This window comes from Schistocerca americana, chromosome 2, assembly GCF_021461395.2.
Source record: "Schistocerca americana isolate TAMUIC-IGC-003095 chromosome 2, iqSchAmer2.1, whole genome shotgun sequence".
In the NCBI taxonomy this organism is placed as follows: domain Eukaryota; kingdom Metazoa; phylum Arthropoda; class Insecta; order Orthoptera; family Acrididae; genus Schistocerca; species Schistocerca americana.
Genome location: NC_060120.1, coordinates 51,904,361 through 51,927,042, shown reverse-complemented (window position 1 = coordinate 51,927,042; position 22,682 = coordinate 51,904,361). Strand labels below are relative to the sequence as shown.

The 22,682-nt window shown below is 36.8% G+C and overlaps 1 protein-coding gene across 4 annotated transcripts in view; it reads left to right on the top strand.

Moving 5' to 3' along the window:
• Positions 1-22,682, top strand: part of LOC124596085 (protein tramtrack, alpha isoform-like) — a 152,534-nt gene that overhangs the window by 101,395 nt on the left and 28,457 nt on the right. For 2 of the 4 annotated variants that reach the window (XM_047135075.1, XM_047135076.1), the window contains exon 5: positions 7,658-12,642. The exons of 1 other annotated variant lie outside the window; for it this stretch is intronic. In XM_047135075.1, coding sequence (XP_046991031.1) covers positions 7,658-8,235 — 578 coding nt within the window. In that variant the 3' untranslated portion in view covers positions 8,236-12,642. Of the gene's footprint in view, positions 1-6,418; positions 6,508-7,657; positions 12,643-22,682 lie in introns of those variants that run through there. One more of the 4 variants, XM_047135078.1, reaches the window with a different exon arrangement.

Here is a 22,682-nt window from a genome sequence, read left to right as displayed (position 1 = left end):
GCGTGCAGGGCCTATTTCCCCACACCAGTTCTCATCTCTCTGTTGGTCGTAGTTTCTGGGTGGTCATAGTCTCTTCACTATAGTGACCAGAAAATGAAACCTGTCAATGTATTTCGATGTCTGTGCACTATTGAGGCCGGAAAATGAAACCTGTTTGTGTATTTCAACAGAGCAGACTTTCTTTCCCTAGCGTGCAAATAAAATTATTTTTCATTGTACTGCTGCGCCAAGTGGCTTTCCGGTTCTGTCTGGCACATTGTCAGGTATGGTCACATAACTATGAATCCCCACAGAATGTCGAAATTGATATTCTACAGGTTTTATAATTAACGGATTGGGTGGGAAAATGAAAATAATATTGGGAATCACCTTAAATCAGAGCAGCACTCCATACGTTGGCAGGAAAATGTTGCTTCTCAACAGAAACAGTCCTGTATTGAAAGCTTACTTTTGCTATTTTCCGTGTTTCTGGAACTCTTCCTCGATAACGGTAAATATTGAAGAAATCGGTAAGTCTTTCATTGAGTTGTATCATGCTGTATTTTTATTAATTCTGCATAAATATTTTTGTATCCACGGGACCTTTTTCTTCTTAGATTCTTGATGGAGTCTTTTAGTTCTGACTTTGCCAGAGGGTCTACTCCCTCAGATTCCATAATAAACTCTTCCTCAACTCTTACCGATTCGTTATAATTAGTTTTATTTAAATGCAAAATATTATATGGAAGTGAATTTTGGACTGTGAGGAAACTGAAAAAGAAGAGAATTGAATTGTTTGTGATGTGGTACTACAGAAAGATGTTGTATTGGGTGAAAACTTTCTACAGAGATTGGAGAGTATTATGATCAAAATTCTGTACCGCATAGTGGTGGCTTGTTAGTTCATCTGGTAAGGTGCCAGTAACAAACTAAAAAAGTTCAGGTTTGAAGGCGTCAGTATGTTGGGTGTAAACAATAATTGTTTACAATGTAACACAGTGGTGAATGGAAGTAGAGATGGTCAATTTGGTGTGGGACACTTGGGGTCCATCAAGTCAGGAAACTACCACAAATAGACCTACAAAAACCATGTAAGTTAGGGCACATGCATGGAGCATATGATTTTCAATATTCTCCTACTCTGTGCTTGCAAAAAACTATTGGTCCTAGAGAAGAAATGAATAGAACCTTTCCTGTAGAAAATTTAATCTAATTTAATTTTTGTACTGGGATACGTTTTGGCTAGAGGCTGGAATTTTTGAGTTATTCAAGAAAAACTTACAAAAGTGGCCTACAAACACATCTCCAATCCAACCTCCGCACTTAACTTAAACCTTGTGCTACACTACAGATTAACCTGTCACCTCAACCAAGATTTGACGGGCATTACAATATCACATATCACACTTTACAAAACATTAATCTGTTTTATTTATATATGACCTTTCATCTGGATGGTCTTACATAAATGTGACTTGTTGTTGTTGTTGTTGTTGTCGTCGTCATTGTTGCTACGATATTCAATCCGAAGACTACTTACTGTATTCATATCTTGGTCACCCTCTATAATTTTTACCGCTCACACTTTCCTCCAGTACTGAATTGGCAATTCCTTGATGTCCCAGATGTGTCCTATGAACTGATCCTTTCTTCTAGTCAGGGTGTGCCACAAATTTCTTGGCTCCCCAATTCTATTCAGTACTTCCTCATTATTTATAAGATCTACCCATCTAATCTTCAGCATTCGTCTATAGCACCATATTCCAAAAGCTTCGATTCTCTTTTTGTCCAAACAGTTTATTGTCCATATTTCATTTTCATACCTGCCTACAATCCACTATCTGTATTCAGTGTTAACAATTTCTCGTCTTCAGAAACTCTTTTCTTGCCATCACCAGTGTAAAATGCTACATAATGAACAAATGGGTATAGTAGATCATACTTTTAGTAGATACTACTAAAACAATCCAAAATTATTTGTTATTTCAATTTTTTATGAATTTTCCAATGTGGTTTTCAAGTTCATAAACACAATGGAAAGCTTCAACTTGTATGTCTACAGGAGAAATAACAATATTATGAGAAGGAAAGTTGCTACTCACCATATAGCAGAGGTACTGAGTCACAGATAAGCACAACAAAAAGACTTCCACAATTAAAGCTTTCGACCATTGGCCTTCATCAACTATAGACTTCTGTGCATGCATTCGCATATATGTGTGTGTTGTTGACAAAGGCCGATGGCTGAAAGCTTTAATTGTAAAGTCTGGGAACACTTTAAATTATTTATTGTACAAGAACTAAACATCGTACAGATGTCATACATATTGCATTTTGAAGAGAAACTCTTAAAGTGGTGGTTTATATATATATTAAAAAAAAAAAAAAACAAAGATGCTGTAACTTACCGAACAAGAAAGCGCTGGTGCTTTCTCGTTTGGTAAGTTACAGCATCTTTGTTTTTTATATGTGTTTTTCCCACATGGAATGTTTCCCTCTAATATATATATATATATATATATATATATATATATATATATATATATATATATATATAAAAAAAATCTCGAATTCTTGACATACCCATCCCAGCATGGCATTGTCGACTGTGGCAGTTGATTTCCATATTTTCTGTGCTACGTCATGTGGTAGGGGTGGTACATACACCATGTGTCCCCACAGAAAAAAGTCACACGGAGTAAGATCTGGTGTTTGGGGTGGCCATTTCATGAAACAGCTATCACCTTCTGTAGCATGGCCGATCCATTGATGCGGCAGTTCTGTGTTCAGGTACCCATGAACTTCACGATGAAAATGGGGTGGAGCCCCATCCTGCTGAAAGGTGAACAGAGAGTCTGATTGCATTTGGGGCATCAGCCATTGCTGCAACATGTCCAAGTAGGAATATCCAGTGACAGTGCTCTCGGTGGAGTGCTCTCACACCTGAACTCACCATGTTTGCAACTAGCACTGACTATTGGCAAATTACCAAATTACGCTGTGGTGGTATATACACAAATAAAAAAAAAATAAAAAAAAACTTTCAGTGTTTCTCTTCAAAATGACGTATGTATGATATCTGTACAGTATTTGGTTCTTGTGCAATAAATAATTGAAAGTGTTCCCGGACTTTATGTCCACCCTGTCCATCCTGGATTTTCCATTGTGTGATACAATAGAAATAATTTTTTTTATTGTCTTCACTGTTGCATTGACATCTGCATAAGTAAGAATCCCAGTGGCATCATCAATATCACTTCCTGTACTGTCACATTTTTCCTGTATGGATTAGTCAATCATATCTTCAACAGATAAACTTTCCTAAAGTGACAACATTATTGTCAATGTGTAGAAAATCTTGCACTGGATGCTGCAGCTGCAGCTTTTCTCACACTGAAGCAAGTATAATTTCAGTGTAGTCATCATTACTCAGATCTGGTATATCATATTCATTTCCTTTGTCTGCTTGAACGAATTTCACTTTTCGAAAGCAGTTGGTGATAGTAGAGTTTTTAAACTCTGTTCATGCCTTGGCAGTGTATTGCAAAGCATCTAAACCAGATCTTTAAAGGGGACTGTCTTTTCCAGCTTCCATCAAACTTAATGCTTCCTGCACAGTGATTTTTCTGTAAAAAGTGTTGAAGGCGTGGGTAAGCCCCAAAGCCGAGTGCTGAAATTTGCTTGTGCAGTTTGGTGGAAGTAACACTTAACTACTCATTGTTTGCTATGCAGTTACTTCTTGGATCACTTCATTATTACCACTGCAATTCAATTTGTGGACAACATTTTTATATTTTTAAAGCTATATACAGATATAATTTTATTTGCCAATCATGAATGGTTTGATTTTTTTCAGAAATCATCAGCATTTATGCCTGGAAATATTGTAAAGCTGTATTTACAGTGTTTCCTTTTCCTTCCGTGACAATTTTTGTGGTGTTTTGTTTGGAAGGATGCTGGAAAAAGAGATCAGTCATCCATGCGGAAAATGTCCTTGGTTTATAATGCTTCATGAGTTTTTGTTATCTATCACACTGTCATTCACTAACAGTTTTTATTTTCACACAGTTTGCTTTGCCACAAAAGTTTTGCACACCATATTATACCGCTCCTTGAACCTATCAATCCACCCATTTTGCACTTTCCATAGTAGTCTTTGTTTTTGATGATGGTTTTCAGTATAGGCACAGGTGCTTCTAAACCCTCAGCTAATCCAGCACGTGTTCAATGGTGGATTTCAACTCTCCCAAAAATTTTTACTCTCTCTTCCATGGAAAAAGTTTTCTCATCTCTTCTTATAACATTTTCCATGGTAAAACTGAGACAGAAAACACTAAACTTCTACTCGAAAGAAGCAGCAAATAAAACACAACAAACACAACACATAGTCCACTTATGCAAGGCTGCGAACAATGCTATATGGTACACTTAAATAACTCTTAGCACAGTGGTTGGCGGGAGTCACCTTGTCGATTGAAATCAACTCACCTCAGTTGGTGGTGATAACTTTGCCAGTGCAGACAACATAGTGAACCTTAGTTAGCAGGTGAGACTGTGTTCAATGTGTTCACTAACTAAACAAAACTGTATTATGAATTACAAATATTGAGAACTGGATGTCATCTGCACATGATCGTAGTGTGAGAGTGAAGTTAACACTGAAGTAATATGGTTACAATAATGTCCGCATACCAAGTTTTGCATGGCATACAGTGTTGAAAGTTAAGGTTGTTAATGACAAGAAACAATTGAATGTTTGTGTAAAGTCTCATCTTCTTCCGACTTCTATTGAAATAAAAGGTTCGGAGAAGAGCTTCTGTAAGGTTTGGAAGGTAGGAGACGAGGTACTGGCAGAATGGAAGCTGTGAGGACGGGTCATGAGTCGTGCTTGGGTGGCTCAGTTGGTAGAGCACTTGTCCGCGAAAGGCAAAGGTCCCAAGTTCGAGTCTCGGTCTGGTACACAGTTTTAATCTGCCAGGAAGTTTCATATCAGCGCACACTCCGCTGCAGAGTGAAAATCTCATTCTGGTTCTATTGAAATAGTTAATCTCATCAGCTTCCAAGCCGAGTAGATCTTGACCACAGCAAGAGAAAAAAACTGTCATGAAGTGTTCCAGATTTCACCGATTCAGATATGCTGAGTAGAGCACCCAGCCAATGCCATGCCAGGATCATGTCATATAAATTACAACAGTTTTTTTATCACGAACTTTGCATCATAAAGTGTAAACTGCAATATAATTATATATATATGTTGACACAAAAGTGGATACAAATTACAGCTTTTAATGTAGGAAATTTTACAGAAGCAATAAAAAAACATTGTAAATGGTGGGAAAATTTTAATTCTGGGAATGTAAACGTGGAGTTATACTGTAAAAGTGACTTGTAACATAACTTCATAAGACTTCCCAATATTGATGAAATATTCCGCAAAAATTTTCAGTAAATCCGGTTATGTAATTATGACAGAAAGTGGCTACTTAAGAGGCATATCAAGAATGTACGGTCATAATTGAGCATCTGCGTTCTTAGTCTATGGAATGAAAATGTTGAGGTAGGATTTAAGCAAATTAAAATTGAAACTAGGTGCAAACCATCCATTAGAACCTCCAACATACCGAACAAGTTTAAAATATTTTAATATCTCCATATGCGGATGATGAACTTGGGAATCCAGGTAACACACTTGGGGTTGTGGATAGTACTTCTCTTATCCACTCAGACGTTACCCGTATTTAGTTAAAACAGTGTAAAAGTGTATCGGATATACATTTTTCCGTGTATATTGTGTTGTAGTAGTGTAAGAAGTAGTGTTACAATAATTTTCCAAAAATGGTAAAGATAATTTTTGTAATTATTTTTGTTACAATATTTTACTAAACAAATTAGTTGTAACGCGTTTCTCAAACTTACTCCAAGATTATTTTCAATTATAAACACATTTTGGTTTTTAAAAATGAATTAATTATGCATATACTCTTCTGGCACTGACACTTCTAATTTTAATTTTTATGTGATGGTAATGTATAGAGTATTTTTAGTAATGATTGATTTCATACAAGACCACCAAACCAAAGCGCAACTGGACAATTTTGCTGTGTAGGAAGAAATTTTGCCAATTTTTCTCTGGAATGTTACTTGATTTTAATCTCACTGTGTTTTGACTTGTTGAATGGAGCATGTCTCATTCTCATCTGATGCAGTACTATAAAGCCCAGACCTATAATTCATTGCATTAACATCGTAACTATTCAGGAGTTGGCAAGCAACTGGTAGTTGATGTATGATTGTTGGAAGCATAGCTTTACGTAAATAGCTCTTTCAGAATTGACTAAATAATTTAGTTTCAAGACCATTTATACATGATGTCTATATAGTTAAAGTAGGTTGAAGAGTGCTTAATGCAATAGAAATGTTTCCACATTTGCGATCACAGACTCATATTTCCACAAAGAAAACAAAGAGAAGCTCAAGACACCAAGAAGATAATTTGTACTTGACTAATTGGAAGTTCTTATCTAAAAAGAGAGAATGAAAAATCATTTCTAAAGGTAAGTGTCTGAACCTTTACAAACTTGTTAAGTGCTCAATATCATTGCTAGCACTGTCCTCACCTACTTAATGTATTGCATATGTAATGATGCATTTTGTAGATACGTTACACACACCAGTTACAGGGTAAGGTAATGAGTTTAACTATCAGATTTTTAACTTTTCACTGTTGTAATTTGTGTGTTTTAGTTAAAATTAATGTGCCATTCCTATAATGCAATATCGGTATTAAAGAAAAAACACCTCAGATTTGATGCATAAACGTACATTCTCTTTGAAATTGTGTATTTATCAGATATTTTCTTGCACGAAGAATACACTATAATGGAACAAAACATATTGATTATACATTCCATTCATCAGAATGACAGTGAAACACATCATGCCAACCTACATTCTGTTCCTGTTTTCACGTGCATCTATATATTTAAGCCTGCCTGCCCCCCCCCCCCCCTTCCCCCCCCCCCCTCTCTCTCTCTCTCTCTCTCTCTCTCTCACACACACACACACACACACACACACACACACACCTTTTTCAGTACTGTTTCCAGTTATGGGGATAAACTTATGCCATTCTTCCACCCCCTTTCAACTTAGCTTTTCTTCATAATATACAAACAATTAGAAAGAGTAAATTGCTACTAATCACATAATTTACCATTTGCTGAAATATGATGCACAAATTATACTGGTAATGATAGTAAATTTGTTTTTCAATTTACTAAATCCACATAACTGAAGTTTTTGTAACCATTCCATCACAGCAACATATAGTGAACCAAGGGATAAATAGTTGTCCTTCGTGATTGTCGTGTGGTTTGTTCTTGAATGTTTAGACTAATTTGCTTTGTGCTTGTAGGGGGGACAGTGCTGCAGTATTTGAGTTTTTGTGTTAAAAGTAATGCATAGAGTAAAACTTCTGCTGTGTTGTGTTTTTTGATTTTTATAGGACCTTGCTCCAGCCTGTGAGTCTTGTGTGCTATAAGAAAAAGTATAGTTACATGCCTGCTACATACTTGCTGCATTAATTATGGCATCACGTAAATTCATTAAGCAGAGGTTTTACTCTATCTTAGCTGTTTATTAATTGATGACAAGTATATTCATCCGAATTATTTTTCAGTTAAAATGGAGAACGATGCTGACAGACAGGAATATGAATCATCCCTTCCTGATGATGAAAATGACTTGATCACATTGTCTCCATCATCGAGTACAGCTGAAACTGCTCACTATGAAGAAAATAATTCAGAAATTAACAGTAGAAACCCTAACTATGAGAATGGAATGTTACTTAGAGATGAAAATACAGATGAAGTGTTAGGAGCTGGTAGTAAATACCACCCCTACTCTAAATTTCATTCAGTACCTATTTTTGCATTTGATAGCTATGATGTTTCAGGAACAGATAACATAGAGTTTTCAGGTAATGTTAGACGAAATGTACAAGACTCCTTGGAAGAGGATGGGGATAATTCAGGAATGGGCTCAACGCGGCAGTATTGTATACGGGAAGCAGAAAATGTGTACCGTTGCAAAATTTGTAATAAAACATATACACACATTAGCAACTTTTGTAGACACTATCTGACTACACATAAACAAACAAAGCAGTATTTTGTATGTCCACTATGCAGTAAAGAATTCACTCGCAGAGATAACATGATGACACATCTTAAAGGTGTACATAGGCTTTCATGAAGGCTGTAACGTCTCGCTCCTTAGCTCAATGGTGAAGGTTGTACATTTGGTAGTAATCTATGTTCTTGCCCACTTATAATGTTCTGTAATATGTTTCTAGTTGAATTATCTTTGCTCTAGTATTTTGTTGGAAGCAGTTCACTGTATCCTGTGTAACAATTTCTGTGCACAGTAAAGCAGAGAAAGAGGGGATGTTTTGCTGATGAGTCCTTGTGAGCTGTTAATTTTGTAAGGCTTAGCAAATTCCCAAGACGTACACTCTCAGCGAGAGAGAAAGAGGGGGGGATCATTTTATGAATTATTGTATGGGAGCAGCCATATCATTAGAATATCATTGTAATGTTTATTGCGGTAGCATAAATTCCAGGATGGAAACAAAAAGCAGAAATGAGAAATGGCAACCATTTACCTATAGCCAATTGATGGAAATCTACTGACCTGTCAGATACACGCTGTAAACTATGTCCGTCTCAGATGTCTTCGGTTTCAACAGGTCATTAAATCATAAATATACTTCCTTTTGTCAATTTTACACAGAACAACAAAGTTTAAAAATATTACAAGCTGGAATACGACTTTTAGAGATTTCATGCATGTATAGTATGTGTATTATTTATGGAAAAGGTTTCAAAGAAGGAGAAAAATTTTGGAAAATCTGGCATTCAATTAGTTATCAAGCATGTCCAATGTTGAATTTAGACACTAATATAACTATCCTCAGTAGTCATTACCTGTTCAAATAAGATTTTCCCAATATGTTACACAATCCCTACTACACAACATACTATTCTTCACTTTCTTGTCTCTCATATTGACAACAATTACTAACTTCAGTAAGATAACTACTTTACTTTTCGTAATTCCCATTGTGGCATGATGCCTGAATTTACAGCTTCCTGTTGGTTGTCCTTCACCTGGCATAGTGACCAGATTTCTTGAATGTTAGTAACTTCCATATTATTCATGTGATAGCGTTCCAGTCACACAATTCTTCTTCTGCTCCTGTTCTTGCCCATAATTTGGACTACATTTCAATCGGTCTTTATTCATAGTCATTTTTTTTTTTTTTTTTTAATAATTTGCAGCTTGCATAATTTCAGCACCTTATTCCTCAGCCCAAACAAACAAAATGTAAATCACTGAGCTGTCAAGTGAGTACCTCATAATTCTTCTTCTTTTTCCAAAGTCTATTTTATGATTACTATTTGCATTGAGTAACTCTACAAAACAGCATTGAAGTAGGCTTCATTTTCTCTTTCCAGACATGATAATCAGCTTTTAAATTCATAGTATACGCCATGCAACAGCACATAACTGGGTGAAGTTTAAATTAAATGAACAAGTTGCAGTAGGACATAGTTCATACTCAACAAATGTTAATTTGGAAATTCACTCAAGTGACTTATAAGACGCTATCATGCAAGTTTCAAGTAAACTTGATACTGATTGTATACGTTTGTATTCCGTGTTACCTTGTACAGTGATGATACTTCTATTTTATGTGGTGCACTTTTCATCTGCAGCAGTTAGCAAAGCCCACAAAGAACTCTCTGGGAATTTAAAATTTGTGATAAAAATATTTCATAAACTACAGCAACATGTTATTTTAGTAAAAGTATACATTTTTGGAAACAAAATATCTGGACTATAAGGCAATATCACTGAATTTTTGAAAAGATTATATTTTAAGATTCAGACCACCTAAAATTCTTACAATGACAATAATTTTGAATGGTTATAACTTTGTAATTACACTGTTTTCAGGAAAGACAAGACACCTGTAAATGTAAATTTTAGAAGATTGCAAATTGAGTAAGAGTTTTGGAGATTTCATATATGCATAGTATGTATATTGAGGGTAACAACTCACTTAATAGTAGAGGTGTCGTCAACAGGCATGTAAAAGAGACTGAGAACTTTGCTAACTTTCAGACTTTTCAAGCTAGAGTATGCTGCTCCCCTCCCCCCCCCCTTCTGTATGATTATATTTTGTGACAGCTGGTTTTGTGTGTGTGTGTGTGTGTGTGTGTGTGTGTGTGTGTGTGTTTTCATTTTCAGTCGTATTTATGCATTTGGTAACAATTCAACACCTCCACTGTTTGGTGAGTTGTTACATTCACTACAAATTATTTGCATTCTACCAGAATTTTCAGTTAGTATAATAAATGTATTAAGCATGGAAAATAGGTCAGAAAAGCAAAAAGTAATAGCCACATTAGAAATGGTAATATAGCAAGTGGAGCTGTTCCATCTTACTATGTTTCTCGACGTGTGGTTCATAACACCTGTATTTCATGTGTATGCACCACACATCATCCAATCATAGGTGAGGTATTAATTGCGTAATTTTTGTTTGTTATGTTTATTTTGGTTTCCAGTGTTGCAGTCTGCTAATATTGTATTAAGAGTATTTCCTCGTGGTGTACCATGTCATTTACATTTTATAACTTGATATCTAGTCAAGATTTTATTTGAGTTACGCCCAAATAAAAAAAAAAGTGGCACTGCATAAGATGTGAGCTGATGACACTTCATATAAGATGGATCAGTTTTTTTTACCTGATCCATTATAGTGAAAGCCTGTAGCTCATACATAATTCCAGCTACACTGTTAGGTATCGGGTGCATATCTGAAAATTAACTTCAGTTTTATCCTTCGTTGTGGACATGGATATGGCAATAATGAAAAGTAATAAAAATTTCGAAGGTTATTTTGATCTCATGTGATTAGCTATGGACAGGTTACACACATTCCCAATAATTTGTTCTGCTGTAACTTTTCATTGGGAGAAATTATCAATGAACATCATTTCAATGCTACCCTATACATTCTCTTCTTTTCTTCAAAATGTTCAGTATTCTTCTACTTGAATGGGTAGTAATTTGGACTGTTTAAAAATAATAACAATTTTTGACAGTCAGTTGTGTAACTGTCAGACTTTCCTATTCAGCTATAAATTGAGTTGTTATTTAGTCCTTCCATGTTTAATATTCCTCCCACGGATTTCCATTATCACCTCTCTTTTTATTTTGATTTGCTATTGAAAGTGTGTTAGAAGTCCATATACTTCAAAAAATATAAATCATTGCAGTCCAAAGATTCAAATACCATATTTGTCTCCCTTGAGACATGTAATTTACTCTAACCATGACATTTCGACTTATAAAAAATGAAATATGTTACTTATTCTTGGCACACCATGACCAGAACAACAAAAAGAAACCCAGTAGCTGCATAATGTCAAGGAAATATTATTTGTAATTTTTTTATTTTTTAAATTGTGAAAAATGTTAGGTTGTGATATGAGAACCAAAGGTTATATATTAACAAACACTATGGGACCACATTATTTGTGTACTTAACTATTGATTGAAAGCTGACTGCAAATGCTATGCCAATCCAAACATTGTTTATTTTTTAAGTCTTCAATCTTGACAGACTCAGTGAGTTGTAATTTTTTGTCGTTTTTGAATATAATTCATTACTGTATTTGTTTAGGTTGTGATTGCTTTTATGTATTGTTTACTTTGTTTCACATGTTTGATTTGGGGCAATTTAAACATTTATTCGTGTCGCTTAATACATATCTTTTGTCTGTGATAGCTATATTCATTATTATTAGGAAGATGTTGGAATTTTATCTTTAGTTAGGTGGTTATATTTTTGGTTGTACTTGTTAAATTTTTATTTATTTATTTATTTATTTATTGCTAATAGAATATGATTCTGCCAATATTAATTAGGCAGAAATGTGAGATGCAGAATGACCTGTTCCATTATTGAAAGCACTGTATAATGTTATCATATTTCTACTTTCATTTGTGTGATAAAGAATTGTTATGAGCAGGTTAAAAGAATCTGCACCACATTTGCAGTGCAGTACTCTTTGAACAGAAGCCATATAAATTTCTAGTGGTCACTGATATCTGTGACATGTTTGTAAAACTTAGGGCTGTGAATTGTGATTGTTAGTCGTATTACCCTATTTTCATGGGTAAATTCATGACAGCTTTATTGTAAGAGTTCGGTGAATGTAAAAAATAGTTAGCAACTTTTTTGTTGTTGGCACTTATTTTTAAACTGATATTTTGCTCTCTACAAGGTTATAGAAATTCTCAAAGTGCCTTAATTATAATGAACATTAAAGTGTCATTTAAAAGCTGTAATTGAAACTATGTTTAAGTTAGATATGGTCACTGTATTTCATGTGACACATATTGGAAATCAGTGATTTTTGAGATATTTTTCTTTGTTTTTGTAAATTTTAGTGAGTGGTGATAGATTACTTTTAAACACTTTAAAAGTATAAAATTATAATTTAAAACACACGTATTGTAATTTGTCATTTTGGGTGTATTATCCTTAAATCATACGGAATGTTCCTGTTTTGATTGTTATTGTTGATTTCAAATAATAACTGTGCCAAATATGTACCTGTTGGACTTTCATTTGGTTGAAAATAAAGAATTTATGTATTTTACCAAGTTTTATTATTACTTTTATCATCAGTGACCATTGAAAATGTAGCAGAGAACCTTCAGAAATAGGTCACATATGTAGTGAATAATATGTTCATATAGGCAAGAACTTCATCTGTTTGTTGACCAATAAAGTTGAATAAATGTTTTTATTCATTTGTTACTTGTGGGAAAGTATAAATGTGGTGTTTAATCACATCACAAGCACTGGTCCTTACACCCTTGCTTGCTCTCATATCCTGACACCCTTGCTTGCTCTCACGTGTGTGTGTGTGTGTGTGTGTGTGTGTGTGTGTGTGTGATGGGGGGGTTGCAACATTTTAATTTTAGGTAGTTTTATGCATATACATATTCAGTCCTCCTTTCACGTGTTACTGTATGCTGTGTTTTGTGGTGATGTGCATAATCACGTTATTTTATTAAGATGCAGAGCAGCAACCTGCACCTGATGTTATTCTCTTGTTTATTTTACTTGTGCTTTTTCTCTTGCGTAAAAAATGTTTCATACTAAGGTGGGATTAAGGACTTCATGTTTGCGAATAAGAGAGAGATGATTAATGGTTGTTTTTAATAAGTGAATATTTGTTAACATGTTACCAGTTAGTTCATCAGGCTTAACTGTGTCTTACATTGTAATGACAGGGAACATTGTTTTAATTGACAGGGGGCATAGGCATTATGTTGAAGAGAGGAAACACACACACACTATGTGATCAAAAGTATCCTGACACCTAGTTGAAAACCGGTAATGCTAGAATTCAGTATGATGTCAGCCTTGATGACAGCTTTCACTCTTGCAGGCATGTGTTCAGTCAGTCATTCTTGATGGAGTGCTGCACTGAGGAGAGGTATCGATGTCGGTCGGTGAAGCCTGGCATGAAGTCGGTGTTCCAAAACATCCCAAAGGTGTTCTATAGGATTCAGGTCAGGACTCTGTGCAGGCCTCTCCATTACAGGGATGTCATTGTTGTGTAACCACTCCGCCACAGGCTGTGCATTATGAACGGGTGCTCAATCGTGTTGAAAGATGCTGTCGCAATCCGTGATTTTCACTTAAACAGTGGGAAGCAAACATCGTTTTTCCACTGTCCAATTGTCTAATGTTTACGTTCCTTACTCCAAGCGAGGCATCGTTTGACATTTTCCAGCATGTTGTGTGGCATATGACCAGCCACTTGACCATGAAATCAACAAAGTTTTCTCACCTCCCACCTAACTGTAATAGTTCTTGCAGTGGATCCTGATGCACTCTGGAATTCCTGTGTGATGGTCTGGATAGATGTCTGCCTATTACACGTTATGACTCTCTTCAACTGTTGGCCATCTCTGTCAGTCAACAGACAAGGTCAGCCTGTTCGATTTTGTGCTGTATGTGTCCCTTCACATTTCCACTTCACTATCGCATAGGAAACAGTGGACCTAGGGATGTTGAGGAGTGTGGAAATCTCGTGTACAGATGGATGACACAAATGACACCCAATCACCTGACCACTTTCGAAGTCCGTGAGTTCCGCAGAGTGCCCCATTCTGCTCCCTTACGATGTCTGATGACTACTGAGGTCACTGATATGGAGTATCTGGCAGTAGGTAGCAGCACAATGCACCTAATATGAAAAACGTATGTTTTTGGGGGTGTCCGGATACTTTTGATCACATAGTACAGTTCTCCAGTGATCATCCAAAGTTACTGTGACCTTCTGTTTGTCATGTGTGCATATGTAGATCATCGCCCAAAATTCCTGGCCATAGTGAAATAATTGATGCCTAAATGAAGTGAACATCAAGTATCACTCACTCAGTCTCCTGAGATATTAACAAGTAATATTTCTGTGTCTGTAAACTGAATTGAAATACAACTGGGAGATAATCAATTCAGACTTCTCACAGAGAACAAGTATACAAAGTCATTTAAGTATAATACTCTCTAATTCTCCCTCCCTCTCTTTTCTGCTCCCTACTCCCTACGATTCTTTCTTCTGTTTATCATTAATATTGTGCCACAGTCTGAATAGTAGAGTGAGATCTACAAATACAGTACAGGGCATTTCAAAATGAACATTCTGGTTTTAAGGCGTTGTAGCATTTATTATGTTCAACTTACAGTTGTAAATAATACACCAAATGAAAGAGCAACTCAAACAGTTTTGTGTGTATACCTGGGTGCAATGGAGAGAGTTTGGAATGACAAAGAGTGACTGAAAAACATGTTGAATGAATGCAAGTTTTTCACTCTTAGCTCCAAGAAATATCACCGCGGAAAGTTTGTGGGCCTTTCTTTTTCAGTGAATCAACTGTAACTGATGTTTCTTATCTTGATGTGCTACAGCTATGGCCCATCCCTGAGTGGGAAGAAGCTGAACAACATATCTTTATTTGGGAGCAAGATGGTGCGCCGCCTCACTGGCATAACTCAGTACACGACTGATTAAACGACATTGTATCCGACCGGTGGATTGGGCGCAAGCGGCCGGTTGACACAGCGTTTTGTGCATGACCTCCATGTTCACACACGATCTGACGCGATCCTGTGTATGAGCCTCCAATATCAGCTGATTTATCTGACTTTAGAAACTGTTATTAAAACTGTTACTCCTGACACATTGATCAAAGTTTCGGAACAACTCACCTATCGACCCAATGTGTGATCAGTGTTCACATTGAATAATTGTAAGAGAAACTGCTTGTGTTTCCCTTTCATTTGGTGTGCTATTTGTAATAGTAAGGAAATGCAATATGTGCTACAATGCCTTAAAACTCCTATATTCATTTTGAAGCACCCTGTATTTGGACGAAAAGTTTTTTCATTGCCCTCTTCATAACATATGGGACAGCAGCAAGTGAATTACACTTCTGAAATCTCTTCGAGCAGACTAAACAGTCAAAGAACTTTAATAGCTACTACATCATTGATAATTTAATAGATTGTAGTTATTGTGTGTAATTTAAAGACACACACAGCTGTAATTGTCAGTATATTATGAGATCTTCACTGTGTATTATTCATTTGACTGGTTTTATTGAATCCAATGCTGTTTCCTTAGCGTAGTTTGTTGCTGTTGTTGTTATGGTTTCCAGCCCGAAGACAATTCTCCATGCTACTCTATCCTGTGCAGGCCCCTTCATCTCCAAGTAACTAGTGCAACCTACATCCTTCTGAAACAGCGTACTGTATTCATCTCTTGGTCTCCTGCTGTGATTTTTACCCCACACTCTTCTCTCAAGTACTAAATTGGTGGTCCCTTGACTCCAGAGTAGTGTCCTGTCAACTAACCCCTTCTTCTAGTCAGGTTGTGCTACAAATTTCATGGCTCCCCAATTTTATTCAGTACTTCCTCGTTAATTACTTGATCTACCCATGTAATCTTCCACATTCTTCTGTAGCAACACATTTCAAATGCTTCAGTTATATTGTTTAAATTGTTTTATCATCCATGTTTCACTTCCATACCTGGCTACACTCCATACAAATACTTTCAGTAAAGACTTCCTAGCACTTAAAACTATGCTTGATGTTAACAAATTTCAGTTCTTGCTGTTGCCAGTATACATTTTATATCCTATCTACTTCGGCCATCATCAATTATTTTGCTGCCCAAATATCAGAACTCATCCACTTCTTTTAGTGTCTCGTTTCCTAATCTAATTCCTTCAGCATCACCTGACTTAATTCAACTATGTTCCATTATCCTTGTTTTGCTTTTGTTGATGTTCGTCTTATATCCTCCTTTCAAGACCTTATCCATTCTGTTCAACAGCACTTCAAAGTCCTTTGCTGTCGCTGAAAGAAATACAGTGTCATCGACAAACGTCAGAGGTTTTATTTCTTCTCCCTGGACTTAAATAATTCCTACTCCAGATTTTTCTTTCATTTTCCTTATTACTGCCCTTTCATGCCCCCCAACACTTTATTACTCCAGTCTGGTTTCTGTACAAGTCGTAAATAGCCTTTTGCTCCCTTACTTTACCCTACTACCCTCAGAATTTCAAAGAGAGTATTCTGATCAACACTGTCAAAAGCTTTCTCCGAGTCTACAAGTGCTCTAAATGTAGGTTTGCCTTTTCTTAATCTGTCTTCTGTGGAAAGTTGTAGGGTCAGTATTATCTCGTTGTGTTCCTACAGTTCTCTCGAATCCAAACTGATCTTCCTTGAGGTCAGCTTCTACCAGTTTTTCCATTCTTTTGTAAAGAATTCCTGTTAGTACTTTGCAGCGATGACATATTAAACTAATAGTGCGGTAATGTTCATGCCTGTCAGCAGCTGCTTTCTTTGGAATTATTTTATTATTCTTGAAATCTGAGGGTATTTTGCCAGTTTCATACAAGCTCACCAGTTGGAAGAGCTTTATTGATGCTGGGTCTCACATTGCTATCATTAGCTCTAAGGAACTGTTGTCTACTCCCAGGGCCGTATTTCAACGTAGGTGTTTATTAAGTGCTCTGTCAGATTCTTCTCACAGTATCATCTCCTTCTGCATCCTTTTCCTTTTCTATAATACTGCTCTCAAGTACATTCCCTTGTATAGACCCTCTATATACTCCTTCCACCTTTCAGTTTTCCCTTCTTTGCTTAGGACTGATTTTCCATCTGAGCTCATGATATTCATACAGCTGCTTCTCTTCCCCCAAAGACTTCTTTAATTTTTCTGTAAGCTATATCTATCCTCCTCTGATGACATATGCTTCTCAATCCTTGCATTGATCCTCTAGGCATTCGTGCTTAACGATTTTGCATTTCCTGTCATTCTCACTTTTTAAATGTTCATATTCCCTTTCACCTGCTTCATTTACAGCATTTCTATGTTTTCTCCTTTCATCTATTAAATTCAGTATCTCTTGTGTTACCCAACAATTTCTACTAGCCCTCGTCTTTTTATCTAGTGGATCCTCTGCTGCCTTCACTATTTCATCTATCAAAGCTACCCATTCTTCCTCTATTGTATTCCTTTCCCCTGTTCTTGTCAATCGTTCCCTAATGCTAATTTTATGACACTTTTGTGGGGCTACACTGGTGATACTCTTGGCTCTAATGAGGCCCTCTTCATAAAAAGGTATTTGATATATTTGAAAACTCATTCTGTATGCTTGGACATTCGTTAAGTCTTCAGTGGGACATTATGTTAAATGCTTTTTGAAAATGTAGAAATATGGAATCTGCCTGTAGCCCTTCATCAATAGTTCAAGGGGTATTGTATAAGAAAAAAGCAAGCTGAGTTTTGCATGAGCAGTGTTTTCTAAATCCTTCTGTTTTGTGAAAAGAGGCTTTCCTGTCTGAAGGATATTTGTTATATTCAAACTTACAGTATGTTCAATAATTGTACAGCAAGACCACTCTTTTATCCCTCTTATATACAGGGATCACAGATCCCCCTTTTTTTCCTTTTTCTCAGGACTTTGCACTGGGTGAGAGGTTCGTGATAAATGCTAGCTAAGTAAGTGGGCAATGCTGAAGAGTACTCTTTGTAAAACACAGTTGCTTTTCAATGCCAGCCACCATCTTTTGATGGTCATTTCAATCAGTGAAGACATAGACAGGGTGTTTGCATTCATCCGTTCCTTCTTTTATTAGTTAAGTTTTCTATATGCAATGTGTTCCTTCAGAAATGTTACAAATGTGTAAGGGACATTGAAGGAGGAAAGGAGCATCTCTTGAGAGCTACACCTTTGTACTGTTACTGTTAAGCCATTGTTTTTAAAAAGACAACTGAAGTAGGCAAAGAATCTTTATTCATAAATACAACCATAGTATGTCAGCATTGCAGTACGTTAGTGTCATCTGCTCAGACATATTTTGAATAAAAGTGTGTGCTGGTCAGGGACTTGAAACAGGAATCTTGTTAGCCAGGTGATGATTCTGTCCAGGCATGATTCACAGCCTCTGCCGACCAGTACCTCTGTGTTACATCCAAGATTCTGGGTAGGAGTCCCAGTCCAGCACACTGTCTTTATATGCTCGGTGCTTCAGAATTGCGCACATTTTGCTGCATAATGAGATATTTATTCTGGATACTTAAGAGTAATTTGGAACATCCCATTGGAAGGTATGAATTCTCAAGAAACATTTCCCCATTATACGTAATTTAGCTGTGTACATTTCCGATTACTTTGATGTCCACACACACACACACACACACACACAGAGAGAGAGAGAGAGAGAGAGAGAGAGAGAGAGAGAGAGAGAGAGAGAGAGAGGGGGGGGGGGGGGTAGTTTTGTTCTGGTCTCATAATAGGAGATACAAGATTCAAAAAGAATGTTTTAAGTTAATCTTCTGGTAGTAAAATATTGTAATGTTGGCCTTTATTATGAAAAACCACTGTGAACTAGACTAACTTTGCTAAGGAAAAGAATGATTTAGGGACCTAATTGAAGAATTGTGATAATGCACCATTACAACAAAGCCGTATGTATACAACATTGTACGCTGTTTTGTTGCCCTCCATGAAAAGCCATTCTGAGCTTACATTTCAGCAAGATAATGCACACAGTGAGAGTTTTTTTACTGCTTGTCTTCGTGCTTGCCAAACCCTGCCTTGGCCAGCAAGGTCACCGGGTCTGTCTCCAGCTGAGAAAGTTTGGAATGTTGTGAGCATGGCTGTCCAACTATCTCTGGATTTGACAAGCCAACATACCAGTTGGGCAGAATTTGGCACGATATCCCTCTGAAGAACATCCAACAACTCTTATGACTCAATGCCAAAGTGAATAATTGCTTGCACAAGGACCAAACTGGAACCAACATGTTGTTGACTTGCTCAATTTGTGAAACTCTTACTATTGAATAAGGCACCCAATTTCTCTGATATTGGAGTCATTTATTTGTCTGTACATTTACGTAACATTTACAAATTTCGGTTTCATTTGGATAATTCCTTTCTGGCACTTCTTTTGCATCTTAAGATTGGATATCTCCCTTATTTTCAAAAGTATTATTTTCAAAATATGTGAACAATGTCACAACTGCAAACAATTCTTTCATAGTGCCAAAAAGTGCAACCAACTACGAAGATGGGTAACGTATGGGCAATCCCACAAAACAGCGGAATGCACAAAGGCTCCAAATGTAGTGCCAGTCTGTTCAAACTGTAAAGGCAGTCATACTACTAACTGCAGAAAATTTCCACTTTGCTAGAAGTACTCGGTGACTACAACAAGCAGAAAGTCAAGGTGAAAATAAAAAAAACACCGGCTCAGGACAGATTACAAAAGCAAGCACCACCTTCTGATCTGTAACAATTTTCAGCCCTACGACCTAAAGGCATAATGCCAAACATCCTACTTGTCCTTGGCATCCTCTCTAAATTCAATTTACCAAAACTCATTGGCACCATTGAAACCACAGCTGAGCAATTCTTGACAAACTACAGATACCTTCACTCAGTGAAGAACCATCTGCAATTTAGCTTTCAGTTTCTTCAGTGGAACAGTTAAATAAGGCAGTCAGTGTCATGAACTGGAATGCCAATGGCATTACAGCCCAACATCTTCAGCTTGAGGACTTCGTTGACACTAACCGCATCGCTAATGCACTTATCGAGGAAACTAATCTCCACCCTGACCACTGTTTCAAAATTAGAAAGTATGTTGCGCACAGATGTGATTGTATTGATCGTTCAGACGGAGGAACATCATGAAATAACCTTACCCAACCTTAAAAGAACCTAAACAGCAGCAGTATAAACATGCATCAATGGATGACAAACAACCTATTTGCAGTACATCTTCCACTTAGGAGCATCCTTGAAGAATTAACTAACATAAGCCATAGCATCATCATGGGCAGAGGTATCAATTCAAAACACGCTTCCTGGCATTGCAGGACCACCAAAAGGAATGGCAAAATCCATCACTCCTTCATCAAAAATTTAGAAACACTACAGTTATAGTGCCAAACAAACACCACAACATATTTTCCTCACAGTCACCTACTGGGGCCTGATGTTCTCGACTTTTTCATTTCTAAAAACATTCCATGGCAACCTGAAGTATAACAGTAATATGTGATCTCTATTCACATCATAACCCTGTTCCCCTTCATGAAAATTAAATGCATCACCAATTGGACGGAGTTATTCGCACCTCCCACACAAATTGGGGGATTTTCAACACACTTTCTATCAAGAAAACTCCTCCATAATCTGAATTCACAGTGCGAGGCAGCATAGAGCAAGTCATTCAAACTGTCACTGATATCGTAATTGAGAGTAGCAACAAAGCAACATCTGTTATTGTCCCCCATCTGCTAGTCATCTTCTGCCACAACATATACAAGATCTCATCTCTCAAAAGAAGTGAATCAGACATCAATGGCAAACCTTTTGTGACCCTGAAGACAGATAATGCTTGAGTCGACTAAGTCCACATATTTGTCATTTAATCCAACCACAGAGTCAATTGTAGGCTAAAACACTACATGAAGATGAACGGAAACAGGAAAAATTCTGAAGGATCACGAGGTACAGAAAACAAACTCCAGTCAACCAAGAAACATCTTCATATGTCTAATTGTTTTATCTACAACCCTTTGATAAAACCAAGGCAATGGCAGATTCACTTGAACGTCAAGTCACCACACCCAATACGAATGACCAGGAAACTGATGATCATGAAAAAATGGTCAGTAGGGCTGTCAGAAGAACTCTATGAGCAAACATTACTACTTTATTCCTCTAATTATTTCCGTTGTAGTGTGCATGCGTATCAGTTCCCTTGGTAACAAAAAGGAACCAGGACCAGACGCTGTAACTCTGCTTGTCTCAAACAATTGTACTTTCCCAATTAGTGGAAACTTGCAAAAGTCATAACTCTCCCAGATCCAAGTAAAAATCATCTTTTCCCATAAAATTATCAGCAATTTCGTTATTAAACAGTCTAGGAAAAATTTTGGAAAAAATATTCCTCATTTACTTTGTACCTTTCTTGCAACAATAAACATTATCATCGAACAACAGAACATCCATCAGGCTTTAAGACTCGCTGAATACGCATGCTCAGCCACACATTAAACACAGCACAGAAGTTGTGTTTTAAGATGTTGAAAAAGTTTTCAACAAGTTTTGGTGTTGTGGGCTCATTTACAAGTTACTAGAGATTGGTTGCCCTTGGCATCTCAAATTCTTGGTTGTTCTTCACCATGCAAAAAACTTAACAGTCAGCCAAGACCAATTGAAGCTGGGTTCCGCAGGGCTCCGTCATGTGATGAATCTTGTATTCAATTTACACCAGTGGCATCCCACAACAGCCTGGTGCTCAACTCTCCTTACTTGCTGATGATACAACAATTTATAGCAGCAGCTCAAACTTTAAATTCATCACTTGTAATCGAAGTCTTTCTACCAGAAAGGCCACAGGTTGTGGCTAAGCCATGTCTCCACAATATCCTTTCTTCCAGGACTGCAAGTTTATCAGAAGAGCTTCTGTGAGGTTTGGAAGGTAGGAGACACGAGGTATTGGTGGAATCAAAGCTGTGAGGATGGGTCATGAGTCATGCTTGGGTAGCTCAGTCGGTAGAGCACTTGCCCACAAAAGGCAAGGGTCCAGAGTTCAAGTCTTGGTCTGGCATACAGTTGTAATCTTCCAGGAAGTTTTGAACTCTTTCTACTTCCCAGTCACTTATGACTCTGAAATCTGGTCCTTAGCAGCTAATACAAATTTCAAGAACATTCAAATTGAACAGAAAAAATTTCTTCATATTGCAGTAGATACTCCCTGTTACTTACCAAATTCAGTCATTCACACTAACTCCCAAATTCCAAAAAGTCATACAGTCATTCAGCAACAAGCACAAAAATGTTATGAAAAAGCTCAGATCTCTCCCCACCGTCTTATTAACTTGTTAGGTCACATTCCACTCAACCCCCCATCAAAATCTCCAGGTTGATCATGCACCGCCATTTGGACTTCTAACTCTCACTGATATTCAACTTCATACTTCATTCATTTCAACAAATATTCTGCTGTCTCATAACAGGAG